Source organism: Cherax quadricarinatus, chromosome 45, assembly GCF_038502225.1.
Source record: "Cherax quadricarinatus isolate ZL_2023a chromosome 45, ASM3850222v1, whole genome shotgun sequence".
Lineage (NCBI taxonomy): Eukaryota > Metazoa > Arthropoda > Malacostraca > Decapoda > Parastacidae > Cherax > Cherax quadricarinatus.
Window position 1 is genome coordinate 9,272,908 of NC_091336.1, and position 23,021 is coordinate 9,295,928.

Here is a 23,021-nt window from a genome sequence, read left to right on the forward strand (position 1 = left end):
CTGGGTACAGTGGTGATGGTGGGGTGCACCTGGGTACAGTGGTGATGGTGATGGTGGGGTGCACCTGGGTACAGTGGTGATGGTGGGGTGCACCTGGGTACAGTGGTGATGGTGGGGTGCACCTGGGTACAGTGGTGATGGTGGGGTGCACCTGGGTACAATGGTGATGGTGGGGTGCACCTTGGTACAGTGGTGATGGTGGGGTGCACCTGGGGACTGTGGTGATGGTGGGGTGCAAGTGGGTACAGTGGTGATGGTGGGGTGCACCTGGGTACAGTGGTGATGGTGGGGTGCACCTGGGTACATTGGTGATGGTGGGGTGCACCTGGGTACAGTGGTGATGGTGGGGTGCACCTGGGTACAGTGGTGATGGTGGGGTGCACCTGGGTACAGTGGTGATGGTGGGGTGCACCTGGGTACAGTGGTGATGGTGGGGTGCACCTGGGTACAGTGGTGATGGTGGGGTGCACCTGGGTACAGTGGTGATGGTGGGGTGCACCTGGGTACAGTGGTGATGGTGGGGTGCACCTGGGTACAGTGGTGATGGTGGGGTGCACCTGGGTACAGTGGCACCTGGGTACAGTGTGAGGGTGGGGTGCACCTGGGTACAGTGGTGATGGTGGGGTGCACCTGGGTACAGTGGTGATGGTGGGGTGCACCTGGGTACAGTGGTGATGGTGGGGTGCACCTGGGTACAGTGGTGATGGTGGGGTGTACCTGGGTACAGTGGTGATGGTGGGGTGCACCTGGGTACAATGGTGATGGTGGGGTGCACCTGGGTACAGTGGTGATGGTGGGGTACACCTGGGTATAATGTTGATGGTGGGGTGCACCTGGGGACTGTGGTGATGGTGGGGTGCACCTGGGTGCTGTGGTGATGGTGGGGTGCAAGTGGGTACAGTGGTGATGGTGGGGTGCAAGTGGGTACAGTGGTGATGGTGGGGTGCACCTGGGTACAGTGGTGATGGTGGGGTGCACCTGGGTACAGTGGTGATGGTGGGGTGCACCTGGGTACAGTGGTGATGGTGGGGTGCACCTGGGTACAGTGGTGAGGGTGGGGTGCACCTGGGTACAGTGGTGAGGGTGGGGTGCACCTGGGTACAGTGGTGAGGGTGGGGTGCACCTTGGTACAGTGGTGAGGGTGGGGTGCACCTGGGTACAGTGGTGAGGGTGGGGTGCACCTGGGTACAGTGGTGAGGGTGGGGTGCACCTGGGTACAGTGGTGAGGGTGGGGTGCACCTGGGTACAGTGGTGAGGGTGGGGTGCACCTGGGTACAGTGGTGAGGGTGGGGTGCACCTGGGTACAGTGGTGAGGGTGGGGTGCACCTGGGTACAGTGGTGAGGGTGGTGCACCTGGGTACAGTGGTGAGGGTGGGGTGCACCTGGGTACAGTGGTGAGGGTGGGGTGCACCTGGGTACAGTGGTGAGGGTGGGGTGCACCTGGGTACAGTGGTGAGGGTGGGGTGCACCTGGGTACAGTGGTGAGGGTGGGGTGCACCTGGGTACGTCGTAAGCAACGAAACAAAAGAGCTATTTTTTATTTAATTATTAGAAACAGCCTAGTTTAAAGTTATGTATACTTAACATTTAGTAAATGTAAGTAAATAAGCGGAAAGATTACGTCTGGCAGCGGGAGGGTGAATTTGAAGTAAATAATACGTTCGTGGAAGTAGTCTTCGTTGGTTGAAGGAAAAACCCGAAGAATTATACACATGTGCAACATCTGAGTATCTTTATTGTAGACGTTTCGTCATCAACTGGCTTTATCAATACAAATTCAAGGACATAACTGGAGGACTGTAGAACTATATACAAGAGATGAGGTAATCAGTCCCTCAGCCTTGGTGTTGATGTAGAGACCTCTGACTCTTCACGACTACGGTGCTCTACACAAACTCCGCTGGGGCACTGATCTTAGAAATCAAGTGACTAGGTAAGTACACAACAGGTACAGTGCCAGATGTGGTGGCCCTCCTCAAATTGGTCCTGTTGTCAGGTGTGGGAATGGAGATGTTTTCCAAGATGCTGGACGACACTTCAAGATGGTACCACCAGCCTAGTAGATCAAGGGACGAAGGAAACGTGATGGTATGAGAACAGTGCCCGACAAAAACTTTCTGTCATCATGTATACTTTTGATGAGTTCCGAGAGTCTACTCACGGAGCCCGGCCATGGGCCAGACTCGTCTGTTAACGCCAACTTGTTTGCAGAAGAGCACAGACATTTAGCAATCCAAGTGAGGGGTCTCGGACCCTTACATCCTGTAGGCGGTGTTCGCAGTCCCCACAACCTGCAGGTGTGGGTCGCAGTCCCCACAACCTGCAGGTGTGGGTCGCAGTCCCCACAACCTGCAGGTGTGGGTCGCAGTCCCTACAACCTGCAGGTGTGGATCGGTCCCCACAACCTGCAGGTGTGGGTCGCAGTACCCACAACCTGCAGGTGTGGGTCGCAGCCCCCACAACCTGCAGGTGGAAGGGCGCGGACCCTAACCTTATTGCAGGTAGAGCCATGAACCTCCACATCTCTCCCCTCTTGCGGATGGGGGATGGCGAATCCCTGACCCCCTCTTCCCTTGAGGTGGGGAAGGGGAAGCGAGGATTATCCTAGCTCAGGTTCCTGGTGTGTGTGGATGCCCCTTCCTGCCGTTGTCACCACCTGCTGGTAATGTTGTGACAGCCAGAGTTACTTAAACAATAACAACAAATTCATTCCTTGTTCTTGGCCACGTCTCATTTATTCATTGTTCTTGGCCACATCTCAATATAATCTTAATTTCCAAAAAGAAAGAAAAACAAGAGGAAAGTAAGCCAATGAATCAAGGATAGTAATCTCTCTTATAAAAATCCTCTATATACCTTTAATGAGCTCCGAGTCATTCTACTCTGGGAGCCCGGCCATGGGCCAGGCTCGTTTATATAGTACGATTTGTTTTGGTAAATGTAATTAAAAGAATACATTCCAAATTGCATATCACACGAAAAGGTCTTAATACATGTTTTTTTCAATTTAGTATGTTTTTTCAACTGCATTTGGAAAAAATCACACAATACAGAAGAGATTTAAAGAGAATCTATGCTTAGAGAGAGAGAGAGAGAGAGAGAGAGAGAGAGAGAGAGTGTGTTAACCTATTTGTGGTTGCAGGGGTCGAGTCATAGCTCCTGGTCGCTACTAGATCCACTGTCTCCCTGCTCCATCAGCTTTATCGTGTGTGTGTGGGGTCCCCAGGGGTCAGTTCTAGGACCACTGTTATTCCCCACATGATCACATGAACGACCCACCGGAATATAAACCACTGCGTGTCTTAGGGCACACTAGGATCAGATATTTACCAAGAATGCAACAGGAACAAGCAGTCAGTGTTATAACTCACACACCGACATGACCCGCTCAGCTAGAAGGAAACCTTTCTTCAGTGCAAGATTTGTAAATAAGTGGAATGAACTGAGCAATGACACTGTAAAAGGGGGATCTGTTACGTCTGTCGGTCGAAAGTTAAGAGGCGGGACCAAGAGCTAGAACTTACTTCTCATCTCTCCCTTCGTAAGCTCAAATACATAGTTACATACATAGGCTAGCGTCCCATATGAAGTGCACAACAGTTTCCCTCTTACACACACACACACACACACACACACGTACGTCCATGTGAGCGTCTCTGTCCCATCAGCACGCACATGTGCAAGTGTACAACTTCCCCTCTACCCCTGGCAAACACTCACTCTATTCGCTACCTACATCACTAACTGCGAGGTAGAAATGTTGACATAGCACTTGGCAGTGTATTCACCTTGTTGTTGATTGTGTACGAGCCAGGATCTGTAGCCCGGATATATACATGTGATATACCTGTGACCGGTTTCTAGAATTTTTATACTCTCAGCCCGGCCAGGCTTTACTTTTGATAGCCTGTTCAACCAGGCTGTTGCTGTAGACTGCTCGATGGCCCATATTTCCATCAGGGCAATATTTGTGATATCTGTTGGCAGCAGATGTTGACACAGTGTGCTACTGTGACCATGGCGGAGCTACTCTTCATCACTCACTACATTTTATAGTTGTTTTTTTTTCACTTTTACACTTCCTTTTATGGATAGTTGCGGTGGTGAAATTGGTCTGGTGTAGCTCTGGTGGTGACCTTGATGTGGTACAGTTGTAGTGACCTTGATGTATGATTGCAATGACCCTAATGCTGTATGACTGAAGTGACCTTGATGCTGTATGACTGTAGTGGCGTTGACTTTGTACAGTTGCAGTGGTGTAATTATAAGTCACTACGAAACCAAAAAAGGACTCATAGGTACACCATTAAAAATATTCTCTACAACCAACTGCATGACACACGCTACACAAAAGCAGGAACACCCGTAGACAGGTGGTTATGAATGACGTACACGTACGTACGTAAGTGTACTCACCTAACTGTTGTTGCAAGGGTCGAGTCATAGCTCCTGACCCCGCCTCTTCAGTGATCGCTACTAGGTCCTCTCTCTCCCGGCTTCATCAGTATGTGTGCCATGAGGACACAAGGGAAAACTCAATAACTGTGAGGGGGGGAGGGGAAGGCAAAATTTCAAGGCCCTCCCGTCATACACAAGGGTGATTACAACACAGCCCTGGCTGTCTTCAAGAGGAAACTTCATCAGTTCCTGATCAGCTGGGGCTGTGTGCCTACGTTGGACTACATGCGACTAGCACCAACACTTTGGCTGAACAGGACATCAACAAGAAGGCTTTGTCTGGGAGAGAGTTGCGGGGGCAGTCATCTACGGAACAGACTGCAGGTAACCTCCAGGTGAGCCATCAACAGGTACACACCCGCCTTTATCCCTCGGCTGCCCAGACACCGACTTAAGAAACTAGTCCAGTTCCTTCTTGAAGACAGACAGACGGGGGTCTGTTGGTAATCCTACCTGAAGAGTGTGTTGAGAAGTCAGCGTCCCTTCATACTTATTGAGTTTTCCTTCAGTGTACTCGCTGCACTCCTGCTTTTCGTTGATGGCATTTTATACCGCTTGCTAAGCCTTTCGTTTTCGGTGTGCAGGTCCTACGGAGAGGTCAAGTTAGGTTTGCTACGTTTAAAACTTATCAGCTGAAAGTCCTCTGAATATAAAACGAGGCAGGCTTTATTTTACCTCTCGTATATACAGTGAGGTACCTCTCGTATATACAGTGAGGTACCTCTCGTATATACAGTGAGGTACCTCTCGTATATACAGTGAGGTACCTCTCGTATATACAGTGAGGTACCTCTCGTATATACAGTGAGGTACCTCTCGTATATACAGTGAGGTACCTCTCGTATATACAGTGAGGCACCTCTCGTATATACAGTGAGGCACCTCACGTATATACAGTGAGGCACCTCACGTATATACAGTGAGGTACCTCTCGTATACAGTGAGGTACCTCTTGTATATACAGTGAGGTACCTCTCGTATATACAGTGAGGTACCTCTCGTATATACAGTGAGGTACCTCTCGTATATACAGTGAGGTACCTCTCGTATATACAGTGAGGTACCTCTCGTATATACAGTGAGGTACCTCTCGTATATAGTGAGGTACCTCTCGTATATACAGTGTGGTACCTCGTATATACACAGAGAACTTTCATATATACACTGAGAGAACTCTCGCATATACACCGAGAGAACTCTGAGTCATATACACAATAGAAGATTGTTGTATACAGGTTGTGAGTGAGAGATGGAGAGGGTAGTATGAGGCAGAGAGCGCACCGTGTATGTGAAGGGCAACCCTTGCACAGGATCCCCCAGTTTGTACTCCTCAAGAAGTCAAGGTTCGCTAGATATAAACTCTGGTTGACACCGAAAGGTCGGTTAACATGCACTAGGTGTAGCAATCCTTCGCATTGAGACAGTTTACATATACAGCTCATAACTCTAGCTAACACCGAAAGCGCCTTACACTTACATAAACAAGCAATCCATCTACCCAGAACTACACGTAGAAAATGATACAGCACGAGTGGGTATTTTAAGAGATTACATGTGCCCCTATTTAGCAACCAAGCTGAGTCAGGAGCAAGAATTTACATGTTGGTGTCATTACAAACTGAACTGTTTGGTATAATAATGTCACTTAGAGCATCTGCAAGTTACAGATCAGACACCAAGGAGTCCCAGTCATATAGAGTTATCACACTACAGATCACAGACACCAGGGAGTCCCAGTCATATAGAGTTATCACACTACAGATCACAGACACCAAGGAGTCCCAGTCATATAGAGTTATCACACTACAGATCACAGACACCAAGGAGTCCCAGTCATATAGAGTTATCACACTACAGATCACAGACACCAGGGAGTCCCAGTCATATAGAGTTATCACACTACAGATCACAGACACCAAGGAGTCCCAGTCATATAGAGTTATCACACTACAGATCACAGACACCAGGGAGTCCCAGTCATATAGAGTTATCACACTACAGATCACAGACACCAGGGAGTCCCAGTCATATAGAGTTATCACACTACAGATCACAGACACCAGGGAGTCCTACACTAGTTCCCAGCCATGCAAAGTTATCTTACAACAGTGAGCTTGACTCTTTGATCACTGCTGTTTCTGTCATCACTGGAAAAGCTTATCTTGCATGATGACTGTGTCATGCAAAGAGTACGTAACCTTTATTCTTCGCATGTACACACCCTCATTTACAGGCTATCTCCCCCAACCAGCGAACCAGGGGCTAAGGGTTGACGATGGGGCCCCGTCGTTCAATCAGTACCCAGGTTCCAGCCAATGAGAAGATGGTTTTGGCAATCGCATAGGTGATGTGGGTACCACTCACCTGTCTTCCCTTGTCATTCCCATTCTAGAGCTGGTTGAAGCACGGTCTGCTCTCTAGTGGCTTCTATTCTGCCTTGCTTACCGTGGAGTGCACTAATACCTATTGTTGTACATAGTGTACATACTTCTGTTCTAATTTGGTGAAGGATAATTTAAGTCAAAAGTTTTTCTGCTGTGTTTATTTTGCTCCCTTTACACCCAGGATAACAGGCCTTTGGGACTCCTGGGTTGTAATAATGACTAACAAAAGGCTCATTGAAAACGCCAGATGAAATAATTAAAGGGAGAGAAAAATTAAGTAAACATCTTACTGCTTTCATCACTGCGAATCATTTCTCAACGATAAAGCTAATAAATCAGCCTCCCAAAAAGAGTGCCTTGAAAAATGAAGTAAAATATAACAGTGTTAAGTATTAGAAACACCATCAGAGAGAAATAATACTGACTTTAAGGAGTAGATTCACAAGCACTATGATAACCTGGAGGAAGATGAGAACACTACGTAGCAACCTACCTCGCAAGTACACTACGTAGCAACCTACCTCGCAAGTACACTACGTAGCAACCTACCTTGCAAGTACACTACGTAGCAACCTACCTTGCAAGTACACTACGGAGCAACCTACCTTGCAAGTACACTACGTAGCAACCTACCTTGCAAGTACACTACGGAGCAACCTACCTTGCAAGTACACTACGGAGCAACCTACCTCGCAAGTACACTACGGAGCAACCTACCTTGCAAGTACACTACGGAGCAACTTACCTCGCAAGTACACTACGGAGCAACCTGCCTTGCAAGTACACTACGTAGCAACCTACCTTGCAAGTACACTACGGAGCAACCTACCTTGCAAGTACACTACGTAGCAACGTACCTTGCAAGTACACTACGTAGCAACGTACCTTGCAAGTACACTACGGAGCAACCTACCTCGCAAGTACACTACGGAGCAACGTACCTCGCAAGTACACTACGGAGCAACCTGCCTTGCAAGTACACTACGTAGCAACGTACCTTGCAAGTACACTACGGAGCAACCTACCTTGCAAGTACACTACGGAGCAACCTACCTTGCAAGTACACTACGTAGCAACCTACCTTGCAAGTACACTACGGAGCAACCTACCTTGCAAGTACACTACGGAGCAACCTACCTTGCAAGTACACTACGGAGCAAATTACCTTGCAAGTACACTACGGAGCAACCTACCTTGCAAGTACACTCCGGAGCAACCTACTTAGCAAGTACACTACGGAGCAACCTACCTTGCAAGCACACAACGGAGCAACCTACCTTGCAAGTACACTAAGGAGCAACCTAGCTTGCAAGTACACTAAGGAGCAACCTAGCTTGCAAGTACACTAAGGAGCAACCTACCTTGCAAATACACTACGGAGCAACCTACCTTGCAAGCACACTACGGAGCAACCTACCTTGCAAGCACACTACGGAGCAACCTACCTTGCAAGTACACTACGGAGCAACCTACCTTGCAAGTACACTACGGAGCAACCTGTCTTGCAAGTACATTACGGAGCAACCTGCCTTGCAAGTACACTACGGAGCAACCTACCTTGCAAGTACACTACGGAACAACCTGCCTTGCAAGCACACTACGGAGCAACCTACCTTGCAAGTACACTACGGAGAAACCTACCTTGCAAGTACACTACGGAGCAACCTACCTTGCAAGTACACTACGGAGCAACCTACCTTGCAAGTACACTACGGAGCAACCTGCCTTGCAAGTACACTACGATGCAACCTGCCTTGCAAGTACACCACGGTGCAACCTGCCTTGCAAGTACACTGCGGAGAAACCTGCCTTGCAAGTACACTGAGGAGCAACCTGCCTTGCAAGTACACTGAGGAGCAACCTGCCTTGCAAGCACACCGCGGAGCAACCTGCCTTGCAAGCACACTGTGGAGCAACCTGCCTTGCAAGCACACTGCAGAACAACCTGCCTTGCAAGCACACTGCAGAACCTGCCATGCAAGCACACTGCACAACAACCTGCCTTGCAAGTACACCACGGTGCAACCTGCCTTGCAAGCACACCGCGGAGCAACCTGCCTTGCAAGCACACTGTGGAGCAACCTGCCTTGCAAGCACACTGCAGAACAACCTGCCTTGCAAGTACACCACGGTGCAACCTGCCTTGCAAGTACACTGCGGAGAAACCTGCCTTGCAAGTACACTGAGGAGCAACCTGCCTTGCAAGCACACCACGGAGCAACCTGCCTTGCAAGCACACCGCGGAGCAACCTGCCTTGCAAGCACACCGCGGAGCAACCTGCCTTGCAAGCACACTGTGGAGCAACCTGCCTTGCAAGCACACTGCAGAACCTGCCTTGCAAGCACACTGCACAACAACCTGCCTTGCAAGTACACCACGGTGCAACCTGCCTTGCAAGTACACTGCGGAGAAACCTGCCTTGCAAGTACACTGAGGAGCAACCTGCCTTGCAAGCACACCGCGGAGCAACCTGCCTTGCAAGCACACTGTGGAGCAACCTGCCTTGCAAGCACACTGCAGAACCTGCCTTGCAAGCACACTGCAGAACCTACCTTGCAAGCACACTGCACAACAACCTGCCTTGCAAGCACACTGCACAACCTGCCTTGCAAGCACACTGCAGAACAACCTGCCTTGCAAGCACGCTGTGGAACAACCTGCCTTGCAAGCACACTGTGGAACAACCTGCCTCGCAAGCACACTGTGGAACAACCTGCCTTGCAAGCACACTGTGGAACAACCTGCCTTGTAAGCACACTGCAGAACAACCTGCCTTGCAAGCACACTGCGGAGAAACCTGCCTTGCAAGTACACTGAGGAGCAACCTACCTTGCAAGCACACTGTGGAACAACCTGCCTTGCAAGCACACTGCAGAACCTGCCTTGCAAGCACACTGCAGAACCTGCCTTGCAAGCACACTGCAGAACCTGCCTTGCAAGCAAACTGTGGAACAACCTGCCTTGCAAGCACACTGCAGAACAACCTGCCTTGCAAGCACACTGCAGAACCTGCCTTGCAAGCACACTGGAACCTGCCTTGCAAGCACACTGCGGAACCTGCCTTGCAAGCATACTGTGGAACCTGCCTTGCAAGCACACTGCAGAACCTGCCTTGCAAGCACACTGCAGAACAACCTGCCTTGCAAGCACACTGTGGAACCTGCCTTGCAAGCACACTGCAGAACCTGCCTTGCAAGCACACTGCGGAACCTGCCTTGCAAGCACACTGCGGAACCTGCCTTGCAAGCACACTGCAGAACCTGCCTTGCAAGCACACTGTGGAACCTGCCTTGCAAGCACACTGCAGAACAACCTGCCTTGCAAGCACACTGCAGAACTTGCCTTGCAAGCACACTGCAGAACCTGCCTTGCAAGCACACTGCAGAACAACCTGCCTTGCAAGCACACTGCAGAACCTGCCTTGCAAGCACACTGCAGAACCTGCCTTGCAAGCACACTGCAGAACCTGCCTTGCAAGCACACTGCAGAACCTGCCTTGCAAGCACACTGCAGAACAACCTGCCTTGCAAGCACACTGCAGAACCTGCCTTGCAAGCACACTGGAACAACCTGCCTTGCAAGCACACTGCGGAACAACCTGCCTTGCAAGCACACTGTGGAACAACCTGCCTTGCAAGCACACTGTGGAACAACCTGCCTAGCAAGCACTGCAGAACAACCTGCCTTGCAAGCACACTGTGGAACAACCTGCCTTGGAAGCACACTGCAGAACCTGTCTTGCAAGCACACTGAAAAACCTGTCTTGCAAGCACACTGCAGAACAACCTGTCTTGCAAGCACACTGCAGAACAACCTGTCTTGAGGCACACTGCAGAACTTGTCTTGCAAGCACACTGTGGAACAACCTGCCTAGCAAGCACTGCAGAACAACCTGCCTTGCAAGCACACTGCAGAACAACCTGCCTTGCAAGCACACTGCAGAACAACCTGTCTTGCAAGCACACTGCAGAACAACCTGCCTTGCAAGCACACTGCCGAACCTGCCTTGCAAGCACACTGCAGAACAACCTGCCTTGCAAGCACACTGCAGAACCTGCCTTGCAAGCACACTGCCGAACCTGCCTTGCAAGCACACTGCAGAACAACCTGCCTTGCAAGCACACTGCAGAACCTGCCTTGCAAGCACACTGCAGAACCTGCCTTGCAAGCACACTGCAGAACAACCTGCCTTGCAAGCACATTGCAGAACCTGCCTTGCAAGCACTGCAGAACCTGCCTTGCAAGCACACTGTGGAACAACCTGCCTTGGAAGCACACTGCAGAACAACCTGTCTTGCAAGCACACTGCAGAACAACCTGTCTTGCAAGCACACTGCAGAACCTGTCTTGCAAGCACACTGCAGAACCTGTCTTGCAAGCACACTGCAGAACAACCTGTCTTGCAAGCACACTGCAGAACAACCTGCCTTGCAAGCACACTGCAGAACCTGCCTTGCAAGCACACTGCAGAACCTGCCTTGCAAGCACACTGCAGAACAACCTGCCTTGCAAGCACACTGCAGAACAACCTGCCTTGCAAGCACACTGCAGAACAACCTGCCTTGCAAGCACACTGCAGAACAACCTGCCTTGCAAGCACACTGCAGAACCTGCCTTGCAAGCACACTGCAGAACCTGCCTTGCAAGCACACTGCAGAACCTGCCTTGCAAGCACACTGCAGAACAACCTGCCTTGCAAGCACACTGCAGAACAACCTGCCTTGCAAGCACACTGCAGAACAACCTGCCTTGCAAGCACACTGTGGAACAACCTGTCTTGCACGCACACAGATCTCACTAAAAATGAAGTAGAGAAAACTATTTGGATCCCAGACAGACAGCTGCAAAGGATATCGAAATAACTTAATAGTAAATGAACGAATTGCCTCTGGATACTGGCAATAAAAACAACAGTAGCAAATGGGATATATTTCAAAATATTCTGTGTACAAATTACTAACCACAGGTGAGAGGAATTCTCATTGCCATACCAAACTTTTGAGTGTAAAACTCGAAATTAAACAAACTTTGGATCAATAATACAGAGTTTAATAAGCTCAGTGATTGTAAAACATTAAGTCGTACAAGAATGTGCACAAGACTCACGAAATTGCAATAACACGACTGTAAATAAATCACGGAATGGGTCGGGGCCTGAATCCATGACAAGTGGTTAGCGCACCGGCTTGTGAGTTTTAAGACTCACCTGCCACGAGTTCAAACCCCCATCCATTCCCTGATTTATGTGCAGATGTTGTCCAATTTGGATTATTTTTTTTAGGATTCCACTACAAGAGGATAAATTACCACAGATGGAAAAATAGCACACGTGCCAATAGTTACAAAAAAAAAAAGAGAGAGAAGAGACATTTAATCTGAAGACCAATTGCCAATTTATCTGATAAGTCTTGTGCTATTGAAAAATTATTAAAAAATAATAGGAAAGTAGTTAACATACTTTTTGAGTAAAAACTCTGTAATTAATGAATAATTAGGTTTCCGCTCTGCAGATTTAGATACTTTATCAAATCTAAACAACTGTTATGACTGTCACGGAAATTGTTGAAGAAATGGATGGGAAGGTTGTGTTTACCTCAGACTTTAACACACCTTTTGATAGAGTTCCAAATGAAAGACTAATTTAGAAGCTGCAAAATACTGGAGGAATGAAAGGCAGATTATTGCAAGGGGTGAAAGTATTTCGAACAGCAAAATGACGAGGAATCTGACAAATGTGTGACACTTGGGTATCTTTATGTGAAGACGTATCGCCAGCCAGTATTTTTTTTTTTCAATTCAGAGATGATGCATAAATACAGTGGAAGATGAGGTAATCAGTCCCTCAGTTTGGAAGCTCGTGTTCAGTACCTCAGGTAATCAGTCCCTCGGTCTGGAAGTTGATGTTCAGTACCTCAGGTAATCAGTCCCTCGGTCTGGAAGTTGATGTTCAGTACCTCAGGTAATCAGTCCCTCGGTCTGGAAGTTGATGTTCAGTACCTCAGGTAATCAGTCCGTCATTTTGGAAACAGGTGTTCAGTACGCTAGGTATGTTTCCTGACGCTGGTTTTGTCATATAATGACCGAGGTCTTCCGCTGGCTTACCCCTCCACCCGTTCAAAAATTATGGTTATGATTATAACCATTTCATGATTCAATGGTGTTGCTGTGTCAGTATATGGTAAGTTAAGAGGAGGGGCCAGGAGCTGAGAATCGTCCCCAGCAACCACACACAGGTGAGTAAGTGGAAATATCAATGAGTTCAAACGAACTCATTAATTACAGAGTACACAGCCGCATAGTACCTCCGCACTACACACAATTATATATGGTTTAATATTCTTGCATATGATATCACATTCATATGATGACTGTGGTGCCAGAGAAACAACTATCACCAATATTAATATCCTCTCTCTCTCTCTCTCTCTCTCTCTCTCTCTAACACAGGGAGAGGGTGGACTTAGTACCGAACAGTGAAGGGGCGGGGCCAGGAGCTGTGAATCGACCCCTGCAACCACAAATCGGCGAGTACAAATGGTTGAGTACAGTCATAACCAGAGTTAAATCCTTTTAGCCCTTTCAACGGCATTTGCTGCAAGATAAATGTGGTAGAAGGAAGTTGAAGTAACTTGCTACGTCTAGTGTTGACTCCGGGGATCATCACCCCCACAACCCGACCTTAGACCAGACTTGTTAAAGTAGTAAAGAAGTGTTACAAGAATAAGAGCTACAAATATTGAGAAACATACGCGAAAGTAAAGGGAACTGCATACTCAATGTAAGAAGAGATTTTATGATTTACTTTCTTACATACTGGTGAGAAAGAGAAAAAAATGCAAGCAATCCTACCAGAGTGCAAAATGGTGAGCAGACGCTTGGATATATTTATTAGGAAACTTTTCTGTTAAAGTCGGACCGAAACGTCGTCATAAGCTTCTTTCCTATGTGTGGTTTATTTGTGTATTGTTCCAGTCATGGTGTTGTGCCTGGGACCTTGATCAATGATCAAGGTCCCAGGACAGGAACGTTTTCTAATAAATATGTCCTAGTGTTTGCTAATGTGTCTTTTAATACCAATCTGTTGGTATATATTACCAAGAGTCTTCCGTTTTCAAGATCACATAATGAGAGTCGTGCCTTCCTAGGCGGTTACTGTTTACCACCCTAACGTTCTTGAGAGTAACTACCGTAACTGCTGTACAAAACACACCGTACTCACGTTGCCAAGCTGACCACGCATTGCCCTCACCTGTCAAAGAGAACATCATGTTAATATCAGTACTGACTGTGAAATAATTATACCACTATCTGGAAAGAGTGTGTGTGTGTATATATATATATATATATATATATATATATATATATATATATATATATATATATATATATATATATATATATATATATATATATAATGTGCCAAATAGGCAGAACTTGCGATCTTGGCTTAAATAGCAACGCTCATCTTGCCATATAGGACAAGCGAAAATTTGTGTATGCAATAATGTCGCTAAAATCATTCTGAACCTAACGAAAAATATATATTTCATTGTGTTTGTTTAGTATTAAATTACTGTAAACAAATCTAAAATATATTTAGTTGGGTTGGGCTAAAATAAATTGCTCTTGTTATAACAAAGTTAGGTAAGTTTTCTAGGTTTCTTTTGGTGCAAAATTAAAAAATTTACATTAACAATAATGAAAAAATATATCTTTAAACGTATAAGAAAAAATTTCGGAAAAGACTTAATTTTAAATGAGTTCTTGCTAACTGACCAGTTTTACATATTCGGCACGACATATATATATATATATATATATATATATATATATATATATATATATATATATACACACACACAGTTTTAGCAAAGCGTCCCTCGTCATGAATCTGCTGCGATTTTCTTACTCATTTCTGAGATTTTGCAAGCTCCTGATGTGTTGAGTGCAACACGAAAGGCCTGGAGCTATTATTCAAATCCACCTGTGGTTGTTTTGCAATGAAATTACGAAACAAGTGGATAACGTGACATGCACGTTGTGTTGTCTTAAGGTGGGACAATGGGTCGTGGGGTCGAATCCTGGCTTGCCGCAGTTTGGCAAATGATTTATATATATATATATATATATATATATATATATATATATATATATATATATATAACAGGCAGGAAAAGACGACAATAGGGCTGGGAACAATGTTTCAGAGATGGGACACAGCAACAAGAGTACACAACTGGAAGTTAAAATTTTAGACGAGTCATACGAATGTTAGGAAGTATTTCTTTAGCCTTAAAGCTGTCAGGAAGTGGAACAATCTGGAGAGTTAAGTAGCGGAAACAGGATCCACACACAGCTTTAAAATGAGGTATGATAAGGCTCTTGGAGCAGGGGGAGAGTGATCCTAGTAGCGACTAGCGAAGAGGCAGGGCCAGGAGCTACGAATCGACCCCTGCAACCACAAATAGGTGAGTACACACACACACACACACACACACACACACACACACACACACACACACACACACACTAGAAACTATTACACACACACACACACACACACACACACACACACACACACACACACACACACACACACACACACACACACACACGAAAGGGACAATACATTCAGACACAAACAAAAGAACAAAAGCAACGACAAGACCTCTAGGAAACCGACAAAGGTAAACTAAAAAAAAAAGTTGTAGAAACAAATAACAAACAAAGACAAACAGAGAGAGAGACAAAAGTGCACCTGGGTGCGGTGTGGTCCTTGCTTCCTGTTTGTCAATGGTCGCGTAAATCCTTTCCTCTCAGCTTGCGACAGATGAGAGATTTTATTTATGCATTTTCCTGCTTTCTTTTCTTAAATGGCACAAATTACTCTGCACCGCGCTACTCAGACCAGAAGACTTCCTTTCTGAGAGGACGGGGAGGCAGGGCAGAGAAAAGGCAGGGGGAAGGAGATAAAGGCGAATGACGAGCGATGAGAGGAACAAGAGTGGAGTGAGGAGGGGAGAAAAGAGGAGAAAGACGATGAGGAAAAGGAGGGAGGGAGGGAAGAAAAGGAGAAAGGCGGGGAAGATGGTTCTTTGAAAAAGTCACAATACCGTGACTGGGATACACAAATAACTCGTGTATAGGAGAATGACTCCTATGACTACGTTTCGGTCCGACTTGGATCATTAACTAGTCACACACAAGCCCTTCCGTGTGACTTGTTAATGGTCCAAGTCGGACCGAAACGTCTTCACAATTTCATTCTCCCATATACAAGTTATTGTATGTATTAGCAAAGGCTTGCTTGTGGTACTAGCTCCGTATAGTGCAGTCATTAAGGCATATTGTCAGCTTTTTGACAGGACCTACACGATCAAGTTATAACTCAATCATCATATTCAGAGAAGCAAGCAGGCGTACTTGTAATGTTCAAAGCCTCGGCCTTAATAACACGTGCAGCGAATATGTGCGTGGTAACCTTTATTTATCTTACTAATCTACACACACTCTCTGAAGCAGCTGGGGAATGTGGAGTGATGGAGATCTTTTGTAAGACTCCAGACCCCCCCCCCCTACCCGCAGCCACCCTCCGGAAGGCAGGTAAACTCTTCCTTCTCGCCATGTAAACAAACATCATTGAAAGCGTCAAGGCCCCGAGGAATTGCGGAAGGTAATAAGGTGTGGAGGATGGGTGGGACGGAGGAGGGAGGGAGGGAGGGGAGATAGAGAGAGCTCTTCTTTAGACATGGTAGGAGTAACTAAGGGAAAGGATCAACAGAGGACATGGAAAAGGAGACGGAGGAAAAAAAAAGAGTATGGTCAGTTTTAATTGATTTCTACTTTGGAATGGTGAGACTCAGGTGAGCACGCAATGCGACTAATGAGACAGGAGCTACGGCCTAACTTATAAGTCTAGGGTCGTAATTCAGGGAGGAAAAAACTAATCGCTACCTTCCTCTTCCTCGGATCAACTCAATTCCCCAGGCCTGTCAGTACAAAAAAAAGAAAAGCTTCAATTTCATCCAGAATCAAAAACAATGATGGATATGTCGGCCAGCGAGCCGCCAACAGCAACAGCCTGGTTGACTAAGCCTATATACACTATTAATATTGCAACATCTTGCCGCACTTGCAACTATAAACATAGATTAGACTCGGGTATAATGCACCATTTCCTACCAGACCTAAAATGTTCCTGTGTTCACCAATGATAATTACGTTCATAACAATAAGCTCAGGTCGCTGCAGAAATTTGTCGTTGTGTTACACAGATGTTCAGAATATTATGTGTGTCCGAAATACCTGGGCATGATAGTGGCTTTCTTTGTTCCAGTCATATTATGATATGTAAACACACACTGTAACCTTAGCACACAAAGAAATATTTTAGTATTTTATGTAAATGAGCCAGTTAGCTTTCAAACTAGTCAGCTGGCTTTCAAACTAGTCAGCTGGCTTTCAAACTAGTCAGCTGGCTTTCAAACTAGTCAGCTGGCTTTCAAAAGAGCCAGCTAGTTTTTCAACAAGCCGTCTGGCTCTGAAACGCCCCAATGGGTTTTCAAACGTTCTAGGCAGCTTTAAAAAGAGTAAGCTGGTTTACAAACGTTCAAGCTGATTTTTTTAACAAGTCAGCTGACTTTCAAATCTGATCATGATATCCTATCATCTATTTTCTATTTCCCTCTATCAAGCTCTGAAGAAAAATTCTCTTTCCCTCATTAAGGAATTTAGGCTTATTAAGGCGGATCACGTCCTCAATTGACAAGATTTTTTAATCTTTTAGTTGATAAGTTAGTGTGGGTCGAGGTGTGGGGCAAGGAGCACAGGGGTTTGTGATGGGTTATGTGGTGTGGTGTAGAGTGTGGTGTAGAGTGTAGAGTGTGGTGTAGTGTGGTGTAGAGTGTGTAGAGTGTGGTGTAGTGTGGTGTAAAGTGTGTAGTGTGGTGTAGTGTGGTGTAAAGTGTGTAGTGTGGTGTAGAGTGTGGTGTAGAGTGTGGTGTAGTGTGGTGTAAAGTGTGTAGTGTGGTGTAGAGTGTAGTGGTGTAAAGTGTGGTGTAGTGATGTAAAGTGTGGTGTAGTGTGGTGTAGAACGTGATGTAGTGTGGTGTAGTGGTGTAAAGTGTGGTGTAGAGTGTGTAAAGTGTGGTGTAGTGTGGTGTAGAGTGTGGTGTAGTGTGGTGTGTAGTGTGTAAAGTGGTGTAGTGTAGAGTGTGGTGTAGAATATGGTGTATGTGGTGTAGTGTGTGGTGTGGTGTAGAGTGTGGTGTAGAGTGTGGTGTAGAGTATGGTGAGGGTGTGGTGAGGGTGTGGTGTAGGGTGTGGTGTAGAATGTGGTGAAGGGTGTGGTGTAGGGTGTGGTGTAGAATGTGGTGTAGAATGTGGTGAGGGTGTGGTGAGGGTGTGGTGTAGAATGTGGTGAAGGGTGTGGAATGGGCTCGTGGTACGATTGATTTATGTAAATGGTGTGGCGTCCCAACCGAGAGGTCATTGACATGAGTGTTGAGGCTTTGTGGTGCAACAATGAGAGGTGATGTGGTGTAGCAGAGGTGATGTGTAGTAAATGTTATGTGTAGATGTGATGTAGTGCAGATGTGATGTGTAGAGGGAACATGTACTATGGTACAAGAAAAACTGTACTTGAGAGGAGAGAGAGAGAGAGAGAGAGAGAGAGAGAGAGAGAGAGAGAGAGAGAGAGAGAGAGAGAGAGAGAGAGAGAGAGAGAGAGAGAGAGAGAGAGAGAGAGGAGAGAGAGAGAGAGGAGTGTTTGGTTGCAGCTAGGGTTCAAACAGTCTCGCTAGATCAGAATGCAATAAAGTCAGGCCTCTGGAGCCCCACTACTGCCCAACCCGGATACAAAGTGGGGATTCCGGAAACAAACTTGACTACCACAGACTCGCCACTACAGCCAAATACCTTTACCAACAACCAGCCACCGTTACCCACAACGAGCTCCCGTTACTAACACACACAACCAGCTATGGTTGCCAACAATCATTATTAACAACTTACCTTCAACCACAACCCTGGTCACAGGTCCCAAGTACTTTTCTACCAACCGACATCGAAGACCTTCAGTGTACTATTGACTTTGCTGTTTCTTAATGGTTCTTATTCCCCTAATGTTTCTTTTCCAGTTTAAAAGTACTAAGAGCTGGTGGCGGAGGCGATGATCCCAGCAAACATTAACAGATAGCATCATTACCTCAATCATAACTGGAATTGTAAGCTAACATTAATCACCATAACGTCCACCTACAACAGTTTATCTCTGCTCCTGCGAAATCATTTACCACCAGTATTACTGCTACTACCATCACATCGTAACTATCTCTACCACTACTATTAACCTCACCATCACAACTACCACACGCTGGTAGCTGCCTGTGCACTGCAGACGCCGCCCGCCTCCCTAAGAAGGATATTTCCAGTCCTGATGAAGGAAATAACTTCCACCCAGTAATATCATAGTTTGCTCGATCTTGCACGCACGCTTGGCTCTGGCTCTTTAGCTCTGGCTCTGGCTTTGGCTCTTTGGTTTTGGCTCTGCCTCTCTGAACTTCTTGGTTTAAGATTATTTCTCTGTGACTCATTTCTTTTTTAAGTTTTAGGCGCGGCTATCTGTGTCAGAATTTTATCTAGAGCCGGTTTCTTCCTCCGTGTGTTAGAGAAGTAGCTGTTTAGAGACTCAATGATGTATTCGTCTAGCCAGTACTATCAAGTCTCTAAGACTATGGCAATGCTAGTGCTGGCCACCTGTTATGGGCAGGGAGTGGGAAGTATATAGCTGTGATATACTTCTGTAACCGGATTCAAGAGTCTACTCCTGCAGCCAGGCCTGTGACAAGGCCCTTCCGATGGGTCCAAATTAATACGCTGAAACACTTCCTTATGAGAACAAGAGGAACGGTAGAAAGTGTAAAATTACTCACAATAAAAAGAGAACCTCTATAATATAATAAAAGAGTTTACTGAGTATAAAGGATTCAATGCTTTTCAACACCTCATATTCACAAATAACCCGCACATAGGACAAACTTATGACGATGTTTCTCTTCGACTTGGACCATTAAGTGGAGACCGTCGTGTTTTTTTTTTTAAGGTTTAGTCTGGGACCGGTCTGCAGGGGGCGCTGACCCCCGTAAACATTCTTCGTGTATCGCGGCATCAGTAGGATCACCGATCATTGATCCATACTGTTCTCACTGATCACCGAGTTAGTTACTTCTCTGATAGCTGAGGTTGAATTTACTAACCATCTCCTTATTTTGACTATGACCTAGGTTCTCCACACCTACATTTATGCTTAGTTACACTTCAAAAACAATCTGACGAGTTCCTTATTGTTGGTGAACAAATCTACTGTAATTTAATTTCTAGTAAGTTCTTGTTATCTGGCGGTTCAATGTGAACTTTTGGCATAGTCTTGGTTCTCCGATAAGAAGCTCCTTAGCAAATATACTTCCAGCTACAATCAAGTACAATCAAACCAGGGAACGGGTGGGGATTAAACCCATGGCAAGTGAGTCCTAAAACCCCAGGCCAGTGGATGAATCTTATTGTAGCCAGCTCGTTCAGTAGTTAAGGCACTTGCCTGGAGTTTTACCAACCACTTGCATGGGTTCAAACTCCACCCGTTCCGTGGTTTTTGTTTGCAATTGTGTTACGATTTCGTGAGTCAAGTACAATGCTGTTGACTCTGTCTTCACATTTTACATTACGTATACAATATTTGGATTCCATTTCTTTAAACATATCGTATCTATATCTGACCCCAACAGATCCCTAGCTGATCAGCCGGGTTATGGTGTCCCGGTGGCCTGGTGGCTAAAGCTCCCGCTTCACACACGGAGGGCCCGGGTTCGATTCCCGGCGGGTGGAAACATTTCGACACGTTTCCTTACACCTGTTGTCCTGTTCACCTAGCAGCAAATAGGTACCTGGGTGTTAGTCGACTGGTGTGGGTCGCATCCTGGGGGAAAAGATTAAGGACCCCAATGGAAATAAGTTAGACAGTCCTCGATGACGCACTGACTTTCTTGGGTTATCCTGGGTGGCTAACCCTCCGGGGTTAAAAATCCGAACGAAATCTTATCTTATCTTATCTTACGGTAGACTAGTGAAGCCAGTACCAACAGTCTGATTCACCAGGCAGTCAACCGGGAAGATTAGGCTGGGACCGGGCCGTGGGGAACAATGACCCCCAGAACTGTCTACAGGTAAACCAGCAAAGTCTATCACCTTTGTTTCAAAGAACACAATAAAGCAAATGTTACGACAGCCAGGAAAATGACGGTCTTTGTGTCTATGTTTGACGGAACAGATACAGAGATCTTTTACGGCCGCACGGGGCCAATAAAGCATTTAAATTACTGGGAACGCCTTAAGTCTTAAATATGTGCTAACCCCAGGGGAGGGAGGGAGGGAGGGAGGGAGGGAGGGAGGGAGGGAGAGAGAGAGAGAGAGAGAGAGAGAGAGAGAGAGAGAGAGAGAGAGAGAGAGAGAGAGAGAGAGAATGATGATAATGTATATCTGGAAAATACTCGAGGGTCTAATCCCAAGTCTGTAAGCTGCCTTAACAACATACTGGAGTGAGATATACGAGAGGAAGCGCAAAATAAACCCAGTGAAAAGCAGGGGTGCAGTTGGCACAACAAGAGAACACTGTATCAACATTCGTGGTCCCAGATTATCCAACATCTTACCATAAAATATCATACACACTGCTGGGACAATTGTAGAAGTCTCCAAGAGGAAATTTGACTAGTATCTTTATCAGGTGCCAGATCAACCAGGCTGTGATGGATATGTGGGCCAGCTGGCCACCAGCAGCAACAGCCTAGTTGACCAGGCAAGCACCAGACGAGCCTGGCCCATGGTTGGACTGCAGGAGTAGCAAAACTCTCGGAACTCATCAAAGGTGTCCCACCAAAGCCTCATATCATCAGCAAAGCCCGACATCACCACCAAAGCCCGGCATTATATTAGACATCTGGAGGAGCCTGGCGACACCTCCACCCCGACAGCGCCTGTGTTTCCTGGTTATCACAACCCCAAGACAATCCCCGCCAACTCCTTCCTTCCTGGCCCTCCCACCACCCGCAACCATCCTACACTATCAACCAAATAACCTCATCCAGCAGTGCTTGCTACACACATTCTTACAATTTCCCAATACACTATACACCCTCATATCTCCGTATCCTTCCTTGTACTTATGCAGTCGCTGATATTTCCAGAAATATTCATGCTTCATGAGGGAAGTCATCACTTCTGAGGCCTGGTCTCAGACCGCATAAGATTACACAAATAACCCGCAAGAGCAGAAAGAAACTTATAGCGACGTTTCCGTCCGACTTGGACCTTTTTTGTTCCGCAAAAAGATTCATCTACACCTTAACTACTGGGAACGCTTGGAAGCACTTGACTTGTACTCGTTGGAACGCAGGAGGGAGAGATATATCATAATCTACACTTGGAAAATCTTGGAAGGAATGGTCCCAAATCTGCACACAGAAATCACTCCCTACGAAAGTAAAAGACTGGGCAGGCGATGCAAAATGCCGCCAATAAAAAGTAGGGGCGCCATTGGTACACTAAGAGAAAACACCATAAGTGTCCGGGGCCCAAGACTGTTCAACAGCCTCCCATCAAGCATTAGGGGAAATTGCCAATAAACCCCTGGCTGCCTTCAAGAGAGAGTTGGACAGATACCTAAAGTCAGTGCCGGATCAGCCGGGCTGTGGCTCGTACGTCGGACTGCGTGCGGCCAGCAGTAACAGCCTAGTTGATCAGGCCCTGATCCATCGGGAGGCCTGGTCATGAACCGGGCCGCGGGGGCGTTGATCCCCGGAATAACCTCCAGGTAACCTCCAGGTACATCTTACATATTCACGAAAACAAAGTAAAGACCAGTAATCCCACCAGAGTGCAAAGCGTTTAAGAAATTTGTTTAAAGTTAGTGACAGAATGCCAGTAATTCACTGGATGGTTGCTGTCTTACTAAGACTTAGGTGAACATAAACAGCTGGTGTCTATCAGTAGGCACCCTGGGTGTTAGTTGACTGGTGTGGGTCGCATCCTGGGAACAAAACTAACCTAATTTGCCTGAAATGCTCTGCATTACAAGGGGCTTCCTATATAATAGTATGTCACTGGTGTCAGCTAGGACTGTATAC

General features: G+C 46.6%; 1 protein-coding gene across 2 annotated transcripts in view; it reads right to left on the reverse strand.

Moving 5' to 3' along the window:
* mbl (muscleblind) overlaps positions 1–23,021 on the reverse strand; it is a 656,886-nt gene that overhangs the window by 409,601 nt on the left and 224,264 nt on the right. The window contains exon 1 of one of the 2 annotated variants that reach the window (XM_053785163.2): positions 14,063–14,092. The exons of the other annotated variant lie outside the window; for it this stretch is intronic. Within the exon in view, the coding sequence (XP_053641138.2) occupies positions 14,063–14,083 (21 nt within the window). The 5' untranslated portion in view covers positions 14,084–14,092. Of the gene's footprint in view, positions 1–14,062; positions 14,093–23,021 lie in introns of those variants that run through there. 2 annotated transcript variants of the gene reach the window in all.